This window comes from Pelmatolapia mariae, linkage group LG20 (genome assembly GCF_036321145.2).
Source record: "Pelmatolapia mariae isolate MD_Pm_ZW linkage group LG20, Pm_UMD_F_2, whole genome shotgun sequence".
Classification (NCBI taxonomy): Eukaryota; Metazoa; Chordata; class Actinopteri; order Cichliformes; family Cichlidae; genus Pelmatolapia; species Pelmatolapia mariae.
This window is the reverse complement of record NC_086244.1, coordinates 35,217,761-35,242,098: the sequence shown is the minus strand read 5'-3', so window position 1 is coordinate 35,242,098 and position 24,338 is coordinate 35,217,761. Positions and strand designations below refer to the sequence as shown.

At 39.9% G+C, this 24,338-nt stretch overlaps 1 protein-coding gene across 6 annotated transcripts in view; it reads left to right on the top strand.

Moving 5' to 3' along the window:
* LOC134618291 (potassium voltage-gated channel subfamily KQT member 2-like) overlaps nucleotides 1–24,039 on the top strand; it is a 33,200-nt gene extending 9,161 nt beyond the window's left edge. Inside the window, exons 2-17 of one of the 6 annotated variants that reach the window (XM_063463633.1) lie at nucleotides 5,008–5,098; nucleotides 5,176–5,302; nucleotides 5,612–5,787; nucleotides 7,129–7,254; nucleotides 7,424–7,534; nucleotides 8,863–8,958; nucleotides 9,071–9,165; nucleotides 9,764–9,823; nucleotides 11,784–11,813; nucleotides 13,329–13,537; nucleotides 15,046–15,093; nucleotides 15,377–15,394; nucleotides 16,138–16,243; nucleotides 19,724–19,855; nucleotides 21,335–21,428; nucleotides 21,539–24,039. In XM_063463633.1, coding sequence (XP_063319703.1) covers nucleotides 5,008–5,098; nucleotides 5,176–5,302; nucleotides 5,612–5,787; nucleotides 7,129–7,254; nucleotides 7,424–7,534; nucleotides 8,863–8,958; nucleotides 9,071–9,165; nucleotides 9,764–9,823; nucleotides 11,784–11,813; nucleotides 13,329–13,537; nucleotides 15,046–15,093; nucleotides 15,377–15,394; nucleotides 16,138–16,243; nucleotides 19,724–19,855; nucleotides 21,335–21,428; nucleotides 21,539–22,360 — 2,341 coding nt within the window. In that variant the 3' untranslated portion in view covers nucleotides 22,361–24,039. Of the gene's footprint in view, nucleotides 1–5,007; nucleotides 5,099–5,175; nucleotides 5,303–5,611; nucleotides 5,788–7,128; nucleotides 7,255–7,423; nucleotides 7,535–8,862; nucleotides 8,959–9,070; nucleotides 9,166–9,763; nucleotides 9,824–10,787; nucleotides 11,701–11,783; nucleotides 11,814–12,985; nucleotides 13,156–13,328; nucleotides 13,538–15,045; nucleotides 15,094–15,376; nucleotides 15,395–16,137; nucleotides 16,244–19,723; nucleotides 19,856–21,334; nucleotides 21,429–21,538 lie in introns of those variants that run through there. The other 5 variants (XM_063463634.1, XM_063463635.1, XR_010091894.1 and 2 more) reach the window with 5 other exon arrangements.
* The last annotated feature ends 299 nt before the right edge of the window (nucleotides 24,040–24,338 follow it).

Sequence of the window (24,338 nt, the reverse complement as noted above, 5' to 3'; positions counted from 1 at the left end):
ACACACGCAGGGTAAAGATTACCAAATACCATCTACAACTACACAATGACCATCTGTCTCAGTGTGCATGAGTGAAGATAGGTAACAACTTGGTTAGCAGTGCAAACTTACAAAAATATGGGAAAAAACTGCAGTTGTACCTGATTCCAAAAATACATACTGACCCTATTGAACTACTTTCACATTTGAGTTGAGTAAACAGAGCATGGGTGACTTCATCACTACCACAGATGAGACTGTTTTTATTATATAATGCCTCATTTGAATAATACATAAATATTTTCACTTTTATGCCTGCCTCCTTCTCCAGCCAGCACTTTTCCAGTGTCTGCTGCGCACCGCTTCATAAATGAGTTAAATACAAATACAATCTTGCATCGTGTTTTTTTTTAGCTGATGTTCACGACAATTTATATAGTAATACATTCGCATCAAATAATTATAGAACAAAACCATAAAAATAGCAGCAATGTTCATATTAAACAAAACATGGTCAGAAATGACAATAAAAAGTGTAGTGCATTTGGAAATCATAAATAAACAAAAAAACATAAATGAAAAACCCAAAAGGCCTTTTAAAGTTTAACTGAATTTGACAGGAACTATAAAAACAAAAAACAAGGTACATTTTTCATTGGGCCACTGAACTGAGCAGCAATTTATTTATCTTTGTGTTAACCAAAGGTAAAAATCTTAAAGCACTGCATTCAATAACATAATAAGAACCACACAACCCTTCAAAGCACTCCCTAGCCCAGTACCACTTGTCAGACTTGTTGAATGCCTTGCACTCCTCGTACCCAAGCAAGTGATCAGAAGCCAGGCATGTGTGCTCTGCCCAAGAATAGGCCTTCTTTGCAGAATAAATGAACCTTAATGATCTAATGAGCTGTACTTGATCTTTACTTTACAGGTCTTCTCGAAGAGGCCAACTTTACATGATCACAAAGACAGAATCAATCAGGCTGGAAAAAACCTTGAATCTCAAATTGGTCACAAAAGTGTGCCGATCTTAAAAAACCTTAGGTTACACACACACACACACACACACACACACACACACACACACACACACACATATCTATCTATCTATCTATACACACACACACACACACACACACACACACACACACACACACATATATATACATATGTATGTATGTATGTATGTATGTATATATATATATATATATGTATATATATATATACATGTATACATATGTATATATGTATACATATGTATACATGTATACATATGTATATGTATACATATGTATATATATATACATATGTATATATGTATATATATATACATATGTATACATATACATATGTATACGTATACATATGTATACATATGTATATGTATACATATGTATATATATATACATATGTATATATGTATATATATATACATATATACATATGTATATATGTATATATATATATACATACATGTATACATATGTATATATGTATGTATATATATACATATGTATACATATGTATACATATGGGGGGTATATTATGGTTTTACTGTTTGTGAATTGCAAAGTCAATTACACCATCATTCTGTAGGGAATGTGTCTACACAGTGTCACTAGTGATATTTTAGAAGAAACCCATTATTTGAGTCCATTAATTACATTTTCTTAGCTCTGTGAGGGGTGTACTTTGCTGCTCACCTTATGGCAGCTGGATAGACTCCAGCTTCCGCACCACCCTGAATTTGATAAGTGGAAGAAAATGGATGGATGGATGGTAATCTGTGTATTCAAAGTATCCCATAAAGAAGATGATGAAACGGCCTGTAGCTGGAATCCAATAGTCAGATTTGATGACTCTTTAGTTCTTATGACAATAGTACATGAATAATTTGCTTTTCTGAAATCTGATACTGGTTGTTTTGTTCAAATAATTACTTGAACCACTGTATAAAGTAATTTGATAAATAATGTGTTAAATATCTAATCATCACATCAGATTTAGAAATTTGATTGGCAAATGCTGATACTAATTGTCACCCAAGACCCGAACGAGAACAGGAGATTAAGAGTGCAGCAGATTGATGAGCAGTTAGGTACAGAGGGTTTACACAATCATGGGGGACAACACAACAAACAGCAAAGGCAGACTGACAATATATACCCTCACAGGATAACAAGAGGAGATATAACAAGAGGGATGCACAAATGGAACTGGAATAATGAGACAGGGGGAAGTGAATCCACAGAAGACGGAAGGAATATCTGTTACTAAAATAAATCAGGAAACAATCAATGACGAAACAAGGATTAAAAGACAAAATGCAAACAGGGCACTGGAAAGGTAATATAATAAATAAGAAAGAAGTTGACAAATCATTTACCACAGAAATAAGGAACAAAACTTAAACATAAAACATTCCCCCAAACCAAAGGGAATAATAAACGAACACAAGCATATTCAAACTGATATAATATTAGTTCTCAAAGCATTTGATATTAATTCTACTGTGAAACAACTTTAAAAAGACGGTATTATCAAGAGGAAATCCAACAATTTCTAGGCTTGTTTTCAGATACTAGCAACACCCCTGCTTAAAACACAAGAAAACTAAGAGTAATGTGATCTAACAGGATGAACTTTACTGGCAGACTACTGATATAATGTAGTGTGTAGCAAAAGCTTTCACAGTGCACAAAGAGTCTGTTCACATTTATTAAGTAAGACTTGACTGCTGAAGTCATCCATGATATATGATATGACAAAAATGACCTCAGCCTGACTTACCCAAGTAAAAATGTACAGAATTGCAGGTTTAGAGGTGAAAGTGCTTGTTGTTACATATTTTAGGCCTTTGAGGAAGAGAAATAAAGATATAAAGAAAAAATCAGAAAAAGCTTGTTTATGGGCTTCACTGTAGCCACACGATTGATCTTTGCTGCTTCATTCTGATTGGCTGACGGCCAGATATCACTGCCAGGAATCTGATGGACGTGAACTGCAGCAGAAAATTCAGATAAATTGCATTTAGGAAAAAAATAGAAAAATGATTATCAAGTGTGAGCCTTGATGAAGAGCGGTGAGAACTGAAGGAAAGACTTTATGTTCGCAGTCGATAGAAAATACAGAAGATCTGATAGCACTGATGTATTTGATTTTTGGGGAGTGGCAAACTCTGTCTGAGACTGGAAAAAAAGACCAGGAAAGACATTCAACATGTTTTAGTGGTGATGTCAGAGTTAAGCTTTTTTGCTTCTGAATGGAGGACTATATCCGCCTTACCTGGATTGTTACTCATCCTGGCCTTTTTTAAATTTCAGAATTATTTGATAACATTTTGGCGGAGATGTGCAGACCTCAGTTTATTTATGTGGATACAAGCGTACAATATTGATTCCGGGCGTTGTTAGTGTCCGTTAGTGTTAAGTGGTCCACAGATTTCTGCTACGTGGAGATACACACAGTTTGTGTTTCTGAATTTTGCCCTTCTTCATTTTTAAAGCTGCGCAAACACATTTGTTTGTATTAATAATGGATGAAGTGACGCGACGAAGTGTGTAACGGAAAGGTGACACTTGCAGAGATAAACCTGACAAGAATTGTCACTTTACAGTTCAAATCCACTCTGTTCCACTTTTGGCCATTGAGAGCATGCTGTTCTCGTGGTCTTATTTTCCAGCTGTGTCGGGCAGTTGAATGATTTCTGACTAATACTAAACAGCACACGGAGTAAGAGACGAGAAGCAGCTGGTGAATGCAGTGGAGCTTTTAGCAGAGAGTAAGACCACTGAAGTAAATGGATTAGAAACACATTATCCTGCAACCACCCTCTGATGTCTTTACTTTTTCGAATCAACTGATATAATAATAAATATATTACTTGGTAATATTCAGTTTCAAACTCTTGCCCCATCTCTGTGTAACTGCAACATTTTCTGAAGCTTTTTATCTCAATCATCAGCTCACGTGATAACAATTATAATAATAACATCTCATACTATACATTGGGAAATTATACAATTTTTGTATGTATATATTGGAATGATACTGGGCTCAGCACATACCTACTGCCATTCTACAGTATCTCTAAGAAGTATGATTGATGTTGCTGATGGCTCTACCTTTTAGAATCCTGCACTGTCCTGGGTATTATGTTTCATCAGGCACTTTCCATTTGCTCTGCTCTGGATTTTGTCCAGCAGATCATTTCTTTTTTTTTCTCTTCTTTTTAGTTCTTTTGCTTTTTTAATTACTAGTGAAACTGACATACATTTGACATACATTTTATTTTTGAGTAGGCATATATCTTGATTAAGCAGATTAAGGTGGTCTATTATAGTACCGAATCGCCTTGTTCTCCAACATAAGTGAGGTCAGGACCTGCCGAAGCGCTTCCTCTTCAAATCAGAAATTTTCCATCCAGTGGAGGTGCTCATCTGAGTATCTCTTGTGGAGCAAAATTCATATGCAAGACCATCATTTAACAATTTTATCCAAATTAATCCCTTTTTAATAATATCCCATCAGGATTTTATCTGTTGTACAATGACTAGTCTTTAGTAATTTCCCCAAGTTTTAGGATAAATAAACAGTCTGCGTCATCATCCACGCATCAACAGTTCTATTGCAATTTATGTCAACATAAATTCTCATTAAAAAAAACAAACAATAAAGCAATCCCGCTAATAACTCTGACAGAAAGCAGAAAAAGTGGCTCAGCTGAGATTAGTTGTAGAGATTAGACTCTGTCTAATAAGGATGGGGTACTAAGGCTGGTTGGATGGCTTGTCAGCTGATGTAATTCACTGTTCAGAGATTTGTACACTTTCATACAAACAGGTTCAAAATATACAAAATTGGGTTTAACTGACTAGCATGATAGCAGCACGGTGAGCTACTGATCTATTTTACTAAATATACCCATTACTCTGAACTGGATATAGATCTATCAAGTATATAACGGTGACTTACCCTAAATAAGAGAGTAGAAGAAATAACTTTACTTTGTCTCGTGTGTTCCAGTTTCCTCTTGGTGCTTTCGTGTCTTATGCTCTCAGTCTTTGCCACCATTGAAGAGTTCGCACAAAGCTCAGAGAGTGCCTTGTACATCTTGGTAAGTATCACTTTATTTGATATTTTCATATAAATAATGTCACAAGATTAACTCCCCCATTCTGATTTTTTCCACAGGAAATTGTGACCATTGTGGTGTTTGTAGTGGAGTACATTGTAAGGATATGGGCTGCTGGCTGCTGCTGTCGATACAGAGGATGGAGAGGGAGGCTAAAATTTGCCAGAAAGCCTTTCTGTGTCATAGGTGCGAAAACACGTTTGCCTTGTGTTTTACTGGCTGTCATTTCTCTCACCTTGCAGAACATAACATGGACACATTACTTGTTACTTGTTGTTCTTTTTTGTTTTGTTTTTTGGTATTTCTTCTATTCTTAAATGCTGAAACCTTTGAGTTATGATACAGTAATATTTCTGCAACTGCAAATTGGTTGTTTGAGCAGTGTACAGATTAAATGAACAATGACCTTCAGTGTCCATAGTAAAGTGTTGTTAATTTAGTCTGATTTGACCAAGGTCATGTTTTTTTATTCTTATGTTGTACTTCTCTTCCCAGACATCATGGTGCTGATTGCCTCAGTATCTGTCCTGGCAGCTGGATCTCAGGGCAATGTGTTTGCCACCTCGGCCATCAGGAGTCTGAGATTCCTGCAGATCCTACGGATGCTGCGCATGGACCGCCGTGGAGGAACCTGGAAGCTGCTCGGATCTGTAATTTATGCACACAGCAAGGTGATCTTGATGTACTCCAGTGTTGTCTGTAGTTTCCTTAATGTTTTTGATTGTTAAGATTGTGTGTCCACCATTATCACTTATCTTTTTACCACAAAGCATGCAGACCAGATGAAAGTAATATTTTTAGTACAGAGTAACTGCAACCCACATAAATGAGCTAAGGAAGAGCAGAGAGAAAAAGTCAAGTTCATATAGTAAACAGGAGTTTGAAAAGTTATCATGGTTTACAAATATGTTATTTTAGAAATGTTTTGTTGCCTTATCAATATTTCTTTGCACATATGCAACAAAAATGCAGCCATTTTACCACATTTCAATATATCATGCTCAAAAATATTGAAGGAACAGGGACCAGAGCCTCACTGACCTTTTGGACAGTCTGAGGTGCAGCCTGGTCATGCCAAATGGACTGAAACACAATGTCCCAGAGGTGTTCTGTAGGAATTAGGTCAGGCGAGTGTGGGGGCTGGTCAGTGGTATCAATTCCTTCAGGAACTGCCTGCATACTCTTGCCACATGAGGCTGGGCATTGTGTGAACCCAGAGACAATCGGTCCAAGGCCTTAATCCTGATACCTAATGACAGTCAGTGTGCTGTTGCCTAGCCTGGAGGAGTCTGTGCATACCTCTATGGATATGGTCTCCACAGACCATCACTGACCCACCACCAAACAGGGCAAGCTGCGGAGGAACCCAGGACTGACAATGGGTCCAATGATTTCATATTGATACCTATTTTACATACCATGGTAGAGGCAGCCTAACATTCTCCATGGCTTCTTCAGACCCTTTCATGTCTTCACATGTGCTAGGGGGGAACCTCCTCTCATCTCTGAAAAGCACAGGGCACCAGTGATGGACCTGCCAATTCTGGTATTCTATGACAAATACCATTCAGGCTTCATGGTTCCAGGCAGTGAGCACAGGGGCCACTAGATGACGTCAGACCCTCAGGTCAACCCTCATGAAGTTTGTTTCTGATTGTTTGGTCAGAGACTTTCACACCAGTGTCCTGCTGGAGGTCATTTTGTAGCTCTGACAGTGCTCATCCTGTTCCTCCTCACAGAAAAGAGCAGATACCAGTCTTGCTGATGGGTTAAGAACTTTCTACAGCCCTGACCAGCTCTCCTAGATTAATTGTCTCTCTCCTGGAATCTCCTTGGAGATTGAATCCTCCTGGGACACACAGCTAATCTTCTGGCAATGGGATGTATTGATGAAATCCTGGAGGAGATGGGCTACTATGTTACTTCAGTGACACCCTATTATCAATGGGCATTCAAGCAGACACTTCATTACTTTAGATTCCCAGTGGTCACTGTATTGGTTTTCTCTGTAGGAGCTCATCACAGCGTGGTACATAGGCTTCCTGTGCCTGATCCTGGCCTCATTCCTCGTCTACTCTGTGGAAAAGGAGTCAAATAATGAGTTTGACACTTATGCCGATGCTCTTTGGTGGGGACTGGTAAGACTAACTTGAAAAAACTAAGACATAACATGGATCCGCAGTATTTGCTTTCTGTTTTACAATATGCAGTTTTGACAAATATTCAGCTTAGAAATGTTCATTTCAATTTATTTCCAGTTTTATAAAAAAAGCTATTTGATATTTTTTTTGTTTGTTTTTCTACCAGATAACTCTTACCACCATTGGTTATGGCGATAAGGTTCCCAAAACCTGGAATGGAAGATTACTAGCAGCCACGTTCAGCTTGATCGGCGTTGCCTTCTTTGCCCTTCCTGCTGTAAGTATGGGCTTGTCCTTAGGGCGTTGAAGCCACTGATAGAGTTCACACAAAGTGCACATCATAAATGATCCTCATTTATATGCTTTTACTCTCTCTCTCCGTTATGATGTTCTCTGCAAGTGCTTATCTGTGTGATCTCACTGCTCTCCTCTAAGAGAACATACTCTCTGTTCTCTGCCAGGCTCTTCCATAGGTTATGGTTTCATTTAGTTTGATATCATAACTACAGTAGTACATTCATGCTAATTCACATTCAACATTCTGAATTCGGCAGGAGGTCCTGGGGCAGACCCAGGACACGCTGGAGAGATTATATCTCTCGGCTGGCCTGGGAACGCCTTGGTGTTCCCCCGGATAAGCTAGAGGAGGTGGCTGGGGAGAGGGAGGTCTGGGTTTCTCTGCTTAGGCTGCTGCCCCCGTGACCCGGCCCCGGATAAAGCGAAAGAAGATGGATGGATGGCATTCTGAATTCAAAATGTATTCAATCAAGTGATTAACCTGAAATGACAGCAGGGTAGCACATTTAGCACCCAACACCTAGCATTTTAGTGTCTAGCAGCTAACTGTTTTGGTTTTACAGCCCAGAAAACACCCTGTTTTATCCCACTTCAATGACTCTCATTAACCTTGTTTCTTATTTAAATCATGTAGCTCATCTCATCACTCAACCAGGTCCATTGCCCAATAACTGACATGAAAAAGAAGCAACCAGGTGGTGAATGTAGTTGAGCTAGAGAGCCAGATTATTCACAGGTACAGGGACAGTGAAAATCAGATTTGTATTCAGCAGATCACCAAAACACCATAGAAGCAGTGTGAGGAAATAACTGCGAATGTTTTTCTTGGTGGGACAAGCGTCCAGTCTTTGACAGTCCAAAGAAATCTTAGAGTCACTGATGCTTCTAAAATAACAGCAGATTTGAATATGAGTTGTCAATCTCAGTGTATAGTCCCTGACCTGAGAAGAACTCGGCTCGTTATTCACGTTTTCTTTAGAAAGCCTGAATTTGATGATGTCGTTTCAGTGGCTAAAGTATGTGTCAGTGTTTGTTGTTCCACCTGAGATTTAAAGATATCACACTCAGCAGTAAGCTCTGAGTAAGCAGCTAACATTCGTTCAGTCAATCATACAGGAAACTGTACTTGATCAGCAATCACTTTCCTGTCACTACTTTTGGCACAGCATTTAACATCAGCATTTCCTCTCAGGTTTCTATAACCCCAGATGTTTTGTTGGATTGCTTCAGTTGTTGCAATTTCTCCTCCTGGCCCATTGAGGTCAGTGAAGGTCACTGATTATTTTATGGGTTTTTGCTTTTGTACAGGGCATCTTGGGTTCTGGCTTTGCCCTCAAAGTCCAAGAGCAGCACAGACAGAAGCATTTTGAGAAGAGACGTAACCCTGCTGCAGGCCTCATACAGGTATATCTTTAAGAAAAACTGTGTGGTAAGATCACTAGATTACATTTTAAACACTGTTTAATTCTCCAGATAAAAAAAACTAAGAAAACTTTTTTAAAATTTCCTCACCCAGGCTGCTTGGAGGTTTTATGCCACCAACCTTTCCCGTAAAGATCTGGTGTGCACGTGGGATTTTTATGAGCAGACTGTAACTATTCCAATGTACAGGTAACAGATCAAATAAAGTGGTTGAATCATGCTACACATTATTCAGCATTTTCAGGAAATACAACTGTTTACCCATATCACATTCTGCCTTCTTTCTGGAACCTAGAAAGCCGAGTTGAAAACTGAGCCCACAGAATAACCTCATCTTATTGTATTCCAAACATCTTTCTTGGATCAGATGTTACTGTTGAAAAGAATCACACACCGGTGTGGCTTTACACTTTCTGCTTTAATAAGGCTTTTCTTTTTAACGGAGAATCAGATGAGACTCTTGGCAGTGGCACTCTGAAATGCCAAATTGAAAAATTAAGCAGACATTTTGATGTCCAGCTGTAGGAATTAGCAAATAAGCTGCCCTACTCGACTCTCACAACACAGATTTCTTTTGCTTTTAATCTAGAAGTAGAAAATCATTAGTTGTCTATTTTGAAATGATTTCACTTACATTCCAGTTGTCATTTAAGGAGAAAAGGTTATGACCAGCTGAACATAATTTAAGGCATTTAGCTTAAGACACAAAGGCGAGCTTTTGCAGCTGAGTTGATGCGGCTGTCCTGACAGAATGACTTCTTCGAAGTTCTTCTTTGTCTTTTCCCAGACTTGTCCCACCTCTGAATCAAAGGGACCTGCTGAGGAATCTGAAGGGCAAATCATTCAGGTATAACGATGACATTAAGAGTGACAAAGTTGTTGGTGTGATGGCGTGATCTCATTATGATGACAGTAACGGTGACTCAGTGATTTTGAAATAGAAGAGACAAAATTAGAAACCAACACATTGTTATTATTTTTGTTATTATTATCACAGAAGCTGAAGTAACTATGTGTACTGTGAAAAATATACACTGAATGCCTTGATTGTCACAAAGGAATAAGATCTCACCTGAACCCTGTGAATTTGGTCTGCTTGCCGCACACTTTGCGCTATACTTCCTGTGTTGCTGGGCCTTCCTTTTGTGTTACCAGCTTTTGTGTGCACTTAGCTCGTTGTTGCACTCAGTTCATTTACTGTAGATTAACAAAAAGAAGCTAACCAAAGATTTATTCTAAAACACACCTTATTGACGCAAACATCAACCTGTGACCATAACAAACAAATATAATGCAGCATTTTTTTTAAACTATTGTTTTTTTTAATTATTATTAGCTTATTGGTAACGGGCAAGCACAGAAGAACACTGACAGTTTCACTGGCTCTATAGCCAGAGCATATTTTCAACCCCACTTGAGTGGAAAACCTGTGTGACACTTAGAAATTTCATTAATATACATTCGATTTATTAGTTATACCTTGGTAGAAGTCAGTTAGACCCCATTTTGCTTTCAGAACTGCCTGAATTCTTCATGACAAATATTCAACAAGGTGCTGGAAATACTGGCATGATAGCGTCACCCAGTCGCAAATCTGCTTGCTGCACATCAATGCTGGTCCAGCACACACCAAATGTTCTCTACTAGATTGAGAGCTGGTAACTGTTGAGGCCATTTGACTACAGTGAATACATTATTATGTTCAGTGAACCAGTTTGAGATGATTTGAGCTTTGTGATGTTGCTCATTATCCTGCTGGAAGCAGAAGATGTAAGCCTGTGCAAATTGTAACCTCAATTTCCTGTTGACAGGTGTGGTCTTCTGCTGCTATAGCCCATCTGCCTCAAAGCTCAACGCGCTGTGCATTCAAAGACGCTCTTCTGCATACCTTGGCTGTAACGAGTGGTTGTTTAAGTTACTGTCAAGTAACTCAGTTACTTAGGCATTTTCAACCAAAGACCTGCTGCTCCCTGGATATATTCAGACCATTCTCTGTAAACCCTAGAGACGGTTGTGTGGGGAGAATCCCAGCAGATCCTGTTCCTATAATGCTCTAACCAACCTGTCTGACACAACAGCCATGTTCAAAGTCACTGAAATCACCCTTTTTCTTCATTCTGATACTCTGTTTGAACTTCAGCAGGTCATTTAGACCATGTTTACATGCCAAATGCAGTTAGTTGATGCCATGTGATTAGATATTTGCGATAACAAGCAGCTGAACAAGGGTGTGCCCAACAAATGGCCTGCGAGTGCATAAGCTAAACAAAAACGGTCCAGGTTTGATCCTGTTCGACTTGTGTTATTTAGCTCACTATAGTTTTACATATTAATAGAAAATGTGTCAAATTTTCGGTTGGTTTGAAAATGAAGAAGGTGCTCTCCGATGCACCCATCGAAGTGTGAATGTGAGACAGAAAGCACTTAAGCATAGAAAAAAGGGCTTGTATATGAATGAAGCGCTTTGAGTGCTCAGGTAGAGTAGAAAAGTGCTATATAAGAACCAGTCCATTTACCTTTTGTATTTACTTAATAGCCTAAGGTTTCCTATGTCAGTAGAGACCAAAATCATTGCAGAAGAGAGAGTGAATACTGGACACTCATCACAAAATTTAAGCTTTCATATAAAAATATGAAAGATTATTCAGTGTAAGCAGGCTACTGTTTGATGCTGTTAAGAACTTGTTTCCACTGCCCTCGTGTGGTAACATATATATTGTTATTTCGGGCTTTGACAGATCATTTTCATCCATATCCATAACTTGTATCTCGCACTGTGTAACATTTTATGCCTTTTCTGCTCACAGGAAGGAGTCTCAAACAGAAAACCTTCCCAGGTCTGTGATCTGGTTTTATCTCTCGCCTCTTTCCTTTGCCTTCTCTTCAATTCCGCTCTTAGCTGCTGCTGAGACACTCTTCTTGGGGGAGTTTGCTTACCGTACATCAGTGTGCGAGAGTGCGGGTTTGTGTGTGTTTGTGTGTCGGACATGGGTGTGGCTGCGTGTTAAGTGCCTCCTTCAAGAACGGTCACGCTGCATTTGCTCACATGGTACTCAAAGATCAGCTCACTTTGGCTTCATTCCCAACTGGCAGCTTTATTAAATATTAACCGATATGCTGTTCTTTGATAGTCTACCTTTCAGCATCACCTTGGGAAAAAGTGATTTTGAACACTTTTGCTTGATTTTTCTATCACTCTGTTTTTTAACACAGAAAACAAGTGTAACTATTGACAAGGTGGTAACACTTTATCATGACAGAATGACTAACCTCCTTATAATCCAATTGCATATTTTGGACTCACGTGTAAAATCAGGCAATCATTTAAACGGTAAAATGAATACAACCAAAACAATTAAAAAAAAAAAGAGCAATAAATTACAGTCACAGTAAAGCGTTACTGGCATCTTGGCACACACTGCTGTTTTTGTGACTCTACCCACTTCTATTTTATCTTTTTTGTGTCTCCTCCTACTGCCCACCACTCCAGTAATGAAAATGCACACAAAGACAGACTTTGCGGGTGCTGTCCGAGAGCTATTAGGTATAGTTGCTGCACAGATACTAACAAATGCACTGCAAGTCTGTGTGTCACCTTCTATTCCTACAAATGTTCTTTTCTTCTGCAAGTGCAAGTAAAGGTAGAGGAGTCACAGAATAAGGACATGTAGCACTACGGAAAGTACACAATCCAACTTGTTACTATTTGTAGCGTAGTGCAGCTCTGTTTCTGATGTCTACATGAGGAGTTTTACACTTAAAAGCAACAAAGAGCTATTTCTAACTTTTACCCTTTCCCCAGGAAAGGCACAGATTTACATCCTTGTTTTATGGTTTATAGTTTCTGTTTAGTAACGTCTTGCAGTTGATTTGCTGGCTGTCTTTTTTGCCCACTCAGCCCCGTTCAGCAGGCAAGAGCATATTGCTGATTACCTTATGGCTACCACGTGCCATACGACGATGATTTTATTTTTTTGTTGCATGATTTGTGTTCAATTTTTTTTCATAGAGCCAGACCACAGCTCTTCCTTTTGAGACGCACAGTGTCACTTTGCTTCCCATGCATGCCTGCTTGTAGCTTCCCGCTGCTTGCCTGACCCACCGAATGCTCCACTATGTTCGTTTGTGGACATGGCTCCTTCTGCTGTAGGACATTGCCCATTTTGCGTTTCTGCTGAGGTAAGATTTATTATCACATTGCAGATGAATTCTACAAATTCACAAGCTAGGGCTTAAAACAAAACACAGTAGAATACAGACATTTAGTTACAGGTAGTCTTTCATTAAAATGATGCTGATAAATGCCAAGTTAGACAGGCTTAATTTACTGTATTGTTACTTCCTTTTTGTAGTCGGAAGCCGAGTCTGAAGGACAAGGTGTTTCCCAGTCCTACTAAGGCTCCTGTGGCCAAGGGGAAGGCTCTGTCTCCAGGTGGAGCAGATGATGGTGCTGAAGCAAGTCCCAGCAAGGTCACCAAGAGCTCGAGCTTCACTGACAAGAACCGAGGGGCAAAAAATGCCTTCAAAGCTCGGGGCAGTATCTCGCGCAAAAACTCAGAGGGTGAGGGAACTGTGCAGAGTGCAGAACCTCATCTGACCAGAATTATAATGAGTGTAGTAGTGTTGTGTTTTCTAATTGAATACAAAGCCATACAGTATAGAGTCTTGGAGAATTCTGTTGTTGTAGGTGGGAGACCTCAGAAACTGTATTCAAACCATTATGAAACCTGTAGAAAATGGCAGACACTTATTAAAAGACATGTGGGTATTATGAATATGAAACTACATTCAGAATATGGAGGGCATAGCTTTTGTATGGAGCCTGGAAGCAGAGGTGAGCGGGTTGCTCCTGTGTCTCATCTCTGTGCTTCGGCTACACATTTAGCTTTCCAGAAGAATTCAAGTGAAGTGCACTTCCCAAAATGTCCAAGAATTCATTTATGACCTGCTCCTTGGCTATTATGACACCAAACTTCAAAATATTTTAAATTAAAGAAAAATGAAAACAAAACTAACTTCTTCTTTTCCTGTGAAATTTTATGTAGCTATGATCACAGTATTAACACTAGCTCAATATAACATCATTGCCAGAAGTATACATAATGATTTCTCTCAACTGTTCGGTTTCTGAGGTCCAATATTGTACAGGATACATCATTAATAATTTAACAAAAAAAGAATTGGATGCATAAGATTGAATTTGTTTTAAATTTTCTTCACACGGGCTCAAAAGTATACATACACCGCAAATAATATTTGGTGAAATGTCCCTTAGCAAGTTGTACCTTGACCAGATGTTTTTGGTTGCCATCAACCAGCTTCTGGCATTATTCTGGCTAGATATTTGACCCCTCTTCTAGAAGCTAAATGCCTTGTAGAGGAAAGTTTTATTGTCAGGCAAGACAAAGATTGAGCTATTTGGCCCCAGTGACAAGAGATGTGTTTGGAGGCGTTAAAGGTGAGGTGTTCAAACCTAAGAACCTTGTATGAGCTGTCACGCATGGTGGTGGTAGCATCATGCTCTGGAGCTGTTTTGCTGCCAGTGGTACTATATATATCTATATATCTATGGTACTATATATATATACTAAATATCCAGACACAATTATGTCATAAGCTTGGTGATAGCTACCAAGTATACCATTGTATGCTATACAATCACTTGACCTTAGAAAAAGAACAGTTTATCGAAATCAATAAAAGCCCAAACTTACCATGACATTCATGCCCATGATGAGTAAACTTTTGCCCACAATTGTACGGAGAATATGGCAAAACTTGTTTGTGATCAACAGTTTAATTGATAAACGTTCAGTTGCTGACAGTGAACACATAGCAGAGCAGTCAATGGCTCCACGTACATTCAGGAGACCCTTCGCTTTGGATGTTGTGGTGTAGTGTCATCATTTAGTGCTAGACAGTCCCACTGCATCCATGTGTCATCAATGCCACTTTATCACTATCAGGCAGAATATTTCTCTTCTCTCTCCATTTCTTTGCTTTTTGATAAGCAATGTGAACCAAGTCTCATTAGCTGTCTTTCTTCTTTCACTTCATGGCATGTTTAAGTGCTGATTGAAATGCAGGACGAAGACTTTGGACTGAAGAGTTCTCCAGGTTAGACAAGTCATCATGACATGTCTTGAATAAAGGCTGTAATATAGTCTATAAAGTCTAGCTGTATAGTTTACTATATACGTTATATAAAGCTTTGTAATATATGCAGTTGGTAAGCTTAAATCTAAGAGAAGAGAGACCAGCCCATTCAAACATGGTCCAGAAACCATTCAATAGACTCCACAATTTTCCATGTTTGGAATTGATTTGTCTGCCATTTTCATCCTGCTAGAATCCATAACAAATCTTTTTCCATGTCTCTCCTCTCTCTCTCTTTTTGCAGCAATTGAAGGTTTAATAAGTAAGGCATTGGGATATTTTGTTGGTTGACTTCTATAGGGAAAATTATCCAAAGACAAGTCAGCTTCACCCGGTCTGAAAAACCTGCATGCTGATATCTGCTGAGATATGTTCACTTGACATGAACCCTTTGTTATGCAATTTTTCTCACTGCGATGACTGAGGGCATGAGTGTAGCAGAGAACTCCCATGTACTTGTTATGATTGTTAGAGCACCTCTGGTAATACATTTGTATTTACGGTACCAGTAGGCTAAGCTAAACGGGTTCAAGTCAAGTGGTGCCAAGGTTATCCAAAATTTACCCAGAGACATGCCCCCAAACCCTGCTTTAGGTTGCATGAAGAGACCTCACTTTCCCTACCAGATTCACAGCAAATCTCTGATTACCACTAATTAGGCCTTGACAACTCCACGCAATATGCTTTAAATTCTGTAGACCAGCCTTCCAGTGTTTCAAAACATGCTACAGTGCTAATCTGTAATTGGTGGTGGGAAGAGAGTACCTGTCTTTGAAGGTTACAGTAAAGCTTTATCACCTGAGCACTATCCTTCAATTCTGCACCGAGTCTTTTTACCTGTCGTCCCACGAAGCTTGCTCACTACACTCCCACACTGGCTAAATGGCTTGAGACCAACTGTAAAACGGACATGACGGCTCTGCTCTGCTTCTGCTGGTGATGGTTTGTCATGCGGAAGCAGATGTAATATTTTTCTAAAAGAGTGTATTTGCATTTGCTTTCTAGAGGCAAGCCTTCCGGGAGAGGAAATTGGTGATGATAAGAGCTGCCACTGTGAATTTCTCACTCAAGAGTTACCACCAGACTTGAAAGTTGCAATCAGAGCAATCTGGTAAGGATTCTCTATAATAAGGGGTTTTTGTGGTTCTGCGATTGGTTATTTCATGTACTGGAAAAATAATATCTGTTATCGTGGTCATCTGTGTAGCTATGTCAGTGTTTAAAGGAGTGGGCATATTAGCAGTTATAATAATAAATAATGCTCAATGGTGGACTATTAGCAAGAATGTGGAAGGTCACCTTGTAGTTCACACACGTTTACGGATGTCAGCAATTTATTTGTTGAGTTTGGGGTTATTATACACAGTGGTAGAATTTTTTGACCATCCAGCACAGGACATTCACCAGGGCTGCAATAATATATTTTAAACATTTTATTATATTTCGTATTATATATTTAAAACACATTGAAATTATGTTACGTAAGATAACACAGACTCTTTGCTGTAACTTTATCCAAATGATATTTAAAGTCGTTGGGAGTAGATTTGAGCTGGGAAAAACACCAAACAGAACTGATGGCCAAAATAATTAACTTAAATAAATAATTTGGAAAAAAAAAAAAAACTTTCTCAGTTCAATGCTTTTTCAAAATGGCTCAGTGTTAAACCCGATCCCATACTTATGTCACATGTCATGTCATAACAGCTATGCCAATTCTATTTGCCGATCCAGACCCCGAGATACAGTAGAAAGCCAGAAAGCTTGAAAAGCTATTAAATGTATTTTGAGATGAGCTTGTTTAAAACCCTTCTAAGCCCACAGGAGCACCCACGATCCAATTTTTTAAGGTTAACTGGTGCTATTGAAAGTCATGTTTGACTTTTTGCCTTTTTGTATATTTCCTTGGACACTTAGAACTTAAATTGTTCAGTTAGAAATTGTTTATTTTGATGCACATGTTGCAAATAATATCTATTTATTTATTTTTTTTAGCAGTTTATAAAAATTTGTGTATCTCAAAAATGAAATTATGAAGTTACTCAAAATAAATTTCCTGTGGTTGGAAACTATTTTCCGCAACTTTTTTGCATTTAAAGTTTTTAAAGTTTCTGAAATTTCTGTAACTGGAAAAATATATAAAAAGCAAAGCAAAAATGATTTTCAATTTCTTTGTAGTTTATTGCACTTAAAATGGCCATACAGCATGCAAAAATGTTTTGTTTGTTTTTTTTATTTGATTTTCGGTTGCTACAGACATGACTGGGGGATAGGACAGGGAGAAAGAATGAAAGTAAGAGAGGGAGAAAGAAAAATAGAGGGGAGAAGAGATGGTGAGAAAGGGGGGAAGAAATAAAAATAAAAATAAACAAAACACCTGGATCACCTGTATGGAGATAAAAAAAAAAACAGAAGAGAAAACAAACAAAAAAAAGCAACATAATAAATACAACACCATCACAATAAACTAGCTAACAGTAGATAACAGTAGATACTAAATATTAAACATTATTGTGCAGCACGCAAGATGGACAGCGCACAGTGTGCTTTGAGGTAGGAGCCAAAAAGGGTGTAGTTTGTGTGTGTGAGCACCCGTGTGTACACCTGTGAGCGTGAGCGCGCTTGTATTCAAAAGGTTCCTTCATGTAATGATCTGCTAGAGGGTGTGGGGGAGCCATAGCCTCGTCCTCCAGGGCATGAAGCAGGTATGGAGGAGATCCAGGCCCCAGACATACAGAGGCCCTCAGAGCACAAGAGACCAAGGAAGACCAAAAGAGGGGCAGCCGCGCCACTATCTCAGAAAGAGCTGAGGAGAGCCCCAGATGAGGGGTCACTCAGCAGCCGCGGAGCAGAAGCCAGGGGGGGTTGCAGTGACGTGCCCGTGAGCTCCGCCGGCAGCCAGCTGTGCCAGAGTGACCGAGCCCCAGGCCGAGAGGCCAGGGGCACCCCGCCCGAGCAAGCCCCAGGCTCCAGGCCCGGACAAGCAGACACCAGGAGTGAGCCAGTGCGTACCTGAACGCCCATCCCCAGACACAAAGAACCACCAACGCACCGATGTCTGAGGACGTCTGCCACTGGCAGGGGGAGTGGTGGGGGAGAAAGGCCTCCATACCTTGGAGGGCCTGAGATGTCCCTAGAGAGGTGGCGTCTGATACCCGACCTGACATATAGACACAAACAAACAGGCACACACAGATACAAACATCCATTCCCACCCTCATGCTCTCATATGCAAATACTCAGCACACACCCAAGGTGGAGACAGACATAAATAGACACTGTACACACAATCACACTCCCCAAGCGTACTCTAAGCCCCAGGTCTAGGTACCCTTGCCCTTAGAGGGGGAAACTGCACCCAGACCCACGAGGTGTGACCCTTTTCCCTGGGGTGGAGAGAAGCAGACCGCCCCGAATCCGCAGCAGCAGGGAGGCCCCACATTCCAGACCCCAGTCGGACGGCCAGCTCCTCCTCCCAGCCCCCCCCCCCCCCCCCCCCCCCGCCCCCCGCCCAACAGGCAACAGAGAACGGGGGTGTGTGAAGCATGTAAAAATGTAACAGATAAGCTCTGGCAGACTTGTTCTATGGTGGGCTTAAAAGGGTTAACATCAAGTTACAATACATACTCCTAATAGCCCTTTTAGGGAGATTTTTACATGTCACAGCGGGAAAAGTAATTGTATAATTTTAAAATTACCAAAACAAATTGAATTTAACTGCTTCCCTTTTAGTGTATTTTTCTCACTGGCCTGTGAGAAAGACTAATGTGTTGCCATCCCGGGGTGTCAGCTGCTGCTGATGTCCAGAGATGTGCATGATGTGTCCTTTGACGCTGGTGTCTCGATGCATCAGCCTCAGTGATATTAGATGCTCAGAAATAAATAACTGGTCTCATTAGTAGGATGTGGGGGTGGTGGTGATTCAGAAGGCAGCAAAAACTATTGGTTTAGGATTAGTCATCATAAACCGCTTGATTATGTTAAAAAAAAGTGGTTTAAAATAGAGCTCTTCACAACTTTACGCTACATATTGCAAAAATGACATTTTTCAAGCATATAAAAAACCAAAAGGCTCTGTTTTACAAGCTGGGAATGAAAGTCCTGCATACTTCAATCCATTAAAGTTGCCAAAGGACACATTTGTGGATATTTGTGAGACAAAATATATATTTAAAGTAACATGGATGACAACCAGCTATCAGGACTTACATGGACCAAAAATTTATGCCCAAAATGTTGGTTTTAAGTAATCTAGTTACATGTAAATTTTCCATATAATTCTGTTACGTACATACAGTGTAAAATGTTTACTGATCAATCAAATGACTTTATTTGGTGTGCATTCAGTTTGTACCAATCATATTTTCCTAAACCATTAATCATTTAAATAAATAAACATTTGATTTGATATATTTCAGTTGCAATTTAATCAGAAGTATTTCTTTGTGAAGACGAGTAATCTTTTTTTTTTTTTTTTGTTAAGCAGGAGACTTCTTGGGAGTTATTCTGAAATGTCTGCTGTGATCTGGTCATTTGTTTTCCTGTCACGTGACATGTTTAACAATGATGTCTCGCCCCCTCTCCCCCCCAGCATCATGAACTTCCTGGTGTCAAAGAGGAGGTTCAAAGAGAGCTTACGACCTTATGATGTCATGGACGTGATTGAGCAGTACTCCGCTGGTCACCTGGACATGCTGTCGCGCATTAAGAACCTGCAGGCCAGGCAAGAACTCCTTTACTCTTGAATTTGTCATTTCTTTAGGAAATATGTGACAGTAGTTAGTTTACTTAGTTTAATATAACAGTGGAGCTTTTATCTACTAACAAAGTGCTTTTAGTGGTCACTGGATACACACATGTTGTGACACACAAGCCATTGATTTGCCTGTTTCATTTATCCAGATACATGTGTTGTATTCAGATCTGTTACATATATCAGTAGCTATATATCCTATTGTTGGTCTCTCCTTCAGCTCTGAACGTGCCACAGATTGATTTTGGATGTAACACTGATGTCTGATTCACATTGTTTTCTATGTCAGTTTTCCCTCCTACAAACGAGCTCCTCACACCTTGATCCCCTGAAGGTCTAACATGTACAAGAAATATATTCCAACAGTCAATCACACACACTTTCCATCCATGAAACAAGTCAGACTCACCGTATGTCTCGTGTGTGTGGAATATATTGCAGACGTGTTCTCCATACCTGATGTGATTCCCACGTTGCTTCATTCTGCATTGCACTCATATCGTCTCTGTGTGCCTTGCCAGGGTAGATATGATTGTGGGGCCGCCTCCCCCAACAACACCTCGCCGTAGGAAGTCCATGGAAATTCCTAGGTTAGGTTAATAGACTGCACCTTTAGAATGACCATTTTATCAGCATTATCCTCCTTATGTCATAGTAGCTGTTACATGCTACCTTACTGGTTCGACTGATGGAACCCCTTTTGAGTTCAAGCCATTGACATGTCTCACTGAGCTAGCGGGATTGTGATACATGAAAGCAGGGGTACAGGTGCAAAAGTAAATAAGTGAAATGGCTTAAGAGACTGCTTTATGTAGAACATTTTAAGGATGTTGTTCCGTTAGCGCTGGTGACAAATCATATCAGTTGCTGTCAAGGAAAGGCTAAAAAAAGACACTCTGCTGTTTGCTCACTGAATCTTAACGAGCCGTTTCACATGGCCTCGCTCAAGAGGGGTTTGAAGTGCTAAATGCTTGCTCTCTTAGCAGAAAGACAGAGGGAGAGCTCCCCCAGTAGGATGCAATGGAAATGAAGCATGAAACACCACCGAAGCATGCCAAGTGATGCATTTTGGCCACAGACAAAATGTCCCTTCAGTTTAAACTCTGTTTCGTTAAAAAAAAGAAAAAAAATCATCTTACTCACATAATGCATGCGTCCACACCATCCACCTGAACTCAGTTGTGTCTCAGGAAACGTTCACCTTCTGTAAGGCCATCATTTATTCATTCAAACATATTTATTTGTAGCTTGACAACAATCATCACCTTAAACATTTTCATTACTTTTCAATGCAAGACTAATCTACATTTTGGTATCTTAAACTTCTTAAGTTAAAAATATTGGGGTCAGACCCTGTGGCAAAACAGAGCATATCTACTATACATATAAATATATACTTGTATAATTATTTTATAATCTAATTTATGACATTTTTTCTCTAAATGTTAGAGTTGACCAGATAGTTGGTAAAGGTCCCAAAGGTGAAGGAGAGGCTGCGGAGGACCAGAGTATGATGGGACGTCTGGTCAAAGTGGAAAAGCAGGTAGGAATGTTTCACCAAGGTCTGTGAAGGTTTTTTTTTCCACCAACATCAAATCTTTTATGACTTATGTCGATTCCTCTGATGGAACACCATTTTCTGTCTTTCTGCAGGTGGTCTGCATGGACAGGAAACTTGACTTCCTGGTCAATGTGTATGTGCAGCGTATGGGCATCCCCCATTCCGAAACAGAGGCCTTTTTCAACTCCAGAGAGCCGTATCCAGCCCCGCCTTACCGCAGCCCTGAGGAGAAGGAGGAAAAAGAGGAGGTAAAGGAGATGAAGACATGCTCAGCAGCAGATGTCCCATGCGCTGATGGGTCCTTGGAAAAGAAAGACCCTTTACTCGGTCTATCCGTGGAAAGATCAGCTGGTACTCCCTCTGGGAGCAACAGCCGCCCCTTTACCTCCTGGCAGCACCAGCTGCAAAACCCCATCAGCCAACCTGCCTGGAACAGCAGCGTGGCCAACAGCCCTTCACCAGTAGGTGGCAGTGGCGACCATTCGCCTACCCTGTTCCGCCTCCCACCGCCACCTGCTCCAGCTCATGACCGATCCTCTTCGGGTAAGGGTGGCAGCGGCAAAGAGAGCGGCTCCCACAGCAGGAGGCGCAACAGGAGGCACAGGTGCCATCAAGAAGCCACCGCAGTAGATAGTGACACATCCCTCTCCATCCCATCGGTTGACCATGAGGAGCTGGAGCGCTCGTTTAGTGGCTTTAGCATCTCCCAAGCCAAGGGGGACTTCTTTGGGCCCTCGTTCTTTACAGGCTTAGGAGGTACAGAAGCTGGAGGCGGACCTTCACTCTGTGCCAGGGTCAGACCGTTGCTAGCAGAGGGGGAGTCGGACACAGACTCTGACCTCTGTGCTCCCTCGCCTCTCTCTTTTAACGGAGAGGTCTCAGGTGGAGAAAGGGGGTGGGCTGGGCTGAAGTAGTTCGGGGAGGACTGCTCTGCTGGCAGACCTGCTGATTGTGACAGAGACTGAAGCTCTGAGTGCCAGCATGACCGTATCATTAGACCTCATGGCCACAGGCTCAGTGTTGATGATGGCTGATACAGACTAGATTGGGTTAAGTGGATGGTTATGAGCAGTAGTCTGTTTGCGATAACGGAAAAACGAGTTCTCACAAAAACAACGGGATTATCCTTTATCAACATTTAAGTTGTGATGTAACAGTTCACTGGGAATGCTCAATTACGGTTATTTTTCTATCCACTCAGATTTTAAATAAAAAGCTGTTTGGAAACCTTTCTTTAACTTAGACAAGAAGCCTTTTCGTTATGGTACTTACTTAGTGAGACTGCACTTACACAGTTTGGATTTGTATGAAATGGTTTCTGTTATGAGACGTATGAGTAGCATTTCAGCACGTCTTCTGTTAAACACTGACCACTTTAACATTCAAAAGCTTGCTGGAGTTTGTAACGTGAGACTTTTGAAATCTTATCACGTGGTTAACGTAGTGTCTTGATAACTTCTATACCTTAGGATGTCTTGAGGTCTTATGTTGCCAAAACCTTAGCTATGATGATCAGTTAGATTCTTGCTGATTTAAAAAAAGAAAAGAAAAAATGCTTCATTATTAATTCAGCCTGGCATTTATGTAATACTATGGAAGAACTCCCCTTAAAGTAATACTGAATACTTCTGTAAGGATACACTAATGAACCACTTGCATGGCATGATAAATGATTGATTTAGGGACTGTGTTAAGTAGGTTGCAAAAACCAAACAGTGACAAACAGTCAAACTGTGTTTTTCTTCTATACAGTAAGAGAGAGTGGTGAATTTAAAAAAAAGTGCATGCATGAATGGTTTCAAGCTATGTTTTAATTTTTCTAAGGAGCTTTGCTTGAATTCCAATCATGTAAATGCAGCCTGAGCTTGCTAATTTCAACAGCTCTTCTTTTCTGGGTAAATATGTTCATAAAAGTCTACACATTAAATTTGAAAGCAGATGTTTAATGCTGCACAGGTATGGGAACAGGAAGGGCATTTGCTTGTACATTTTGTATTGTTATCACAAGGCATGCAGTGTTGAAGCTGGATTGAGTGCACGTGAAACTCTCTCACTTGTTACTGACATGATGGTATTTAGCCTGCAGTGCATTGAGCTTTCATTTAGATTCTCTGATGCTACGTCAGTTTCAGACTAAATGAGGAAATGCAATAAAAAGCAAGCAACGCAATCAAGAACTCATCCTTTAAAATTGTTGCCTTATTTCCACACCAAAATTTTAGAGGTCCACAAATCAACAATTTCATTTTTAACATTTTATAACAGTAGTGTACGTAAGTTGTTATGGGAGGTTCTTTGGCCTGAGAGCAGATGTTTCAGGTTGCACATTTAGCCATTAATAATGCTAACCTTTGAAGCATGAACAGTTCTTGTTAAAATTAACCAATGCCAACATTTTAACATTTACATTATAACCAAGGAAGTGTAATTCAATAGAGACTGTTAATACACGGTCCATATTTTTCAGCAAAATCAGGAAGCAACTTGCTGGCATGTTTTTTACAACCCATTGAAAAGACATGTAGGGTTTTACATGATACAGTAGATCAGCACCATTGTGTAACTGCACCTTTGTCTTGTTCAAAAATAAAACTTTGTGCATCACTAAAAATCGATCTTTTGATGCCTTTTTTAAAGTGAAGAGAAATCTTTAGCTATGGAAATGATGTAATGGAATACATCTGTCACTAGATGGCAACCAAGAACTTCTGGAAAGACAGAAAGACAAGTCCCCTTAACTGGAACTAAGGATGCCAACCACTGTCTCCTTAACTAAAGCCAGTCTTAAAACACATCTTTTTAAGATGTTCTGTTCTGTTAGTTTGTTGGTTCAATTTGTTATTTAAAGACTTTCAAGTCTTTGGTGTTTTCCTATTTATTTTTTTTAATCCA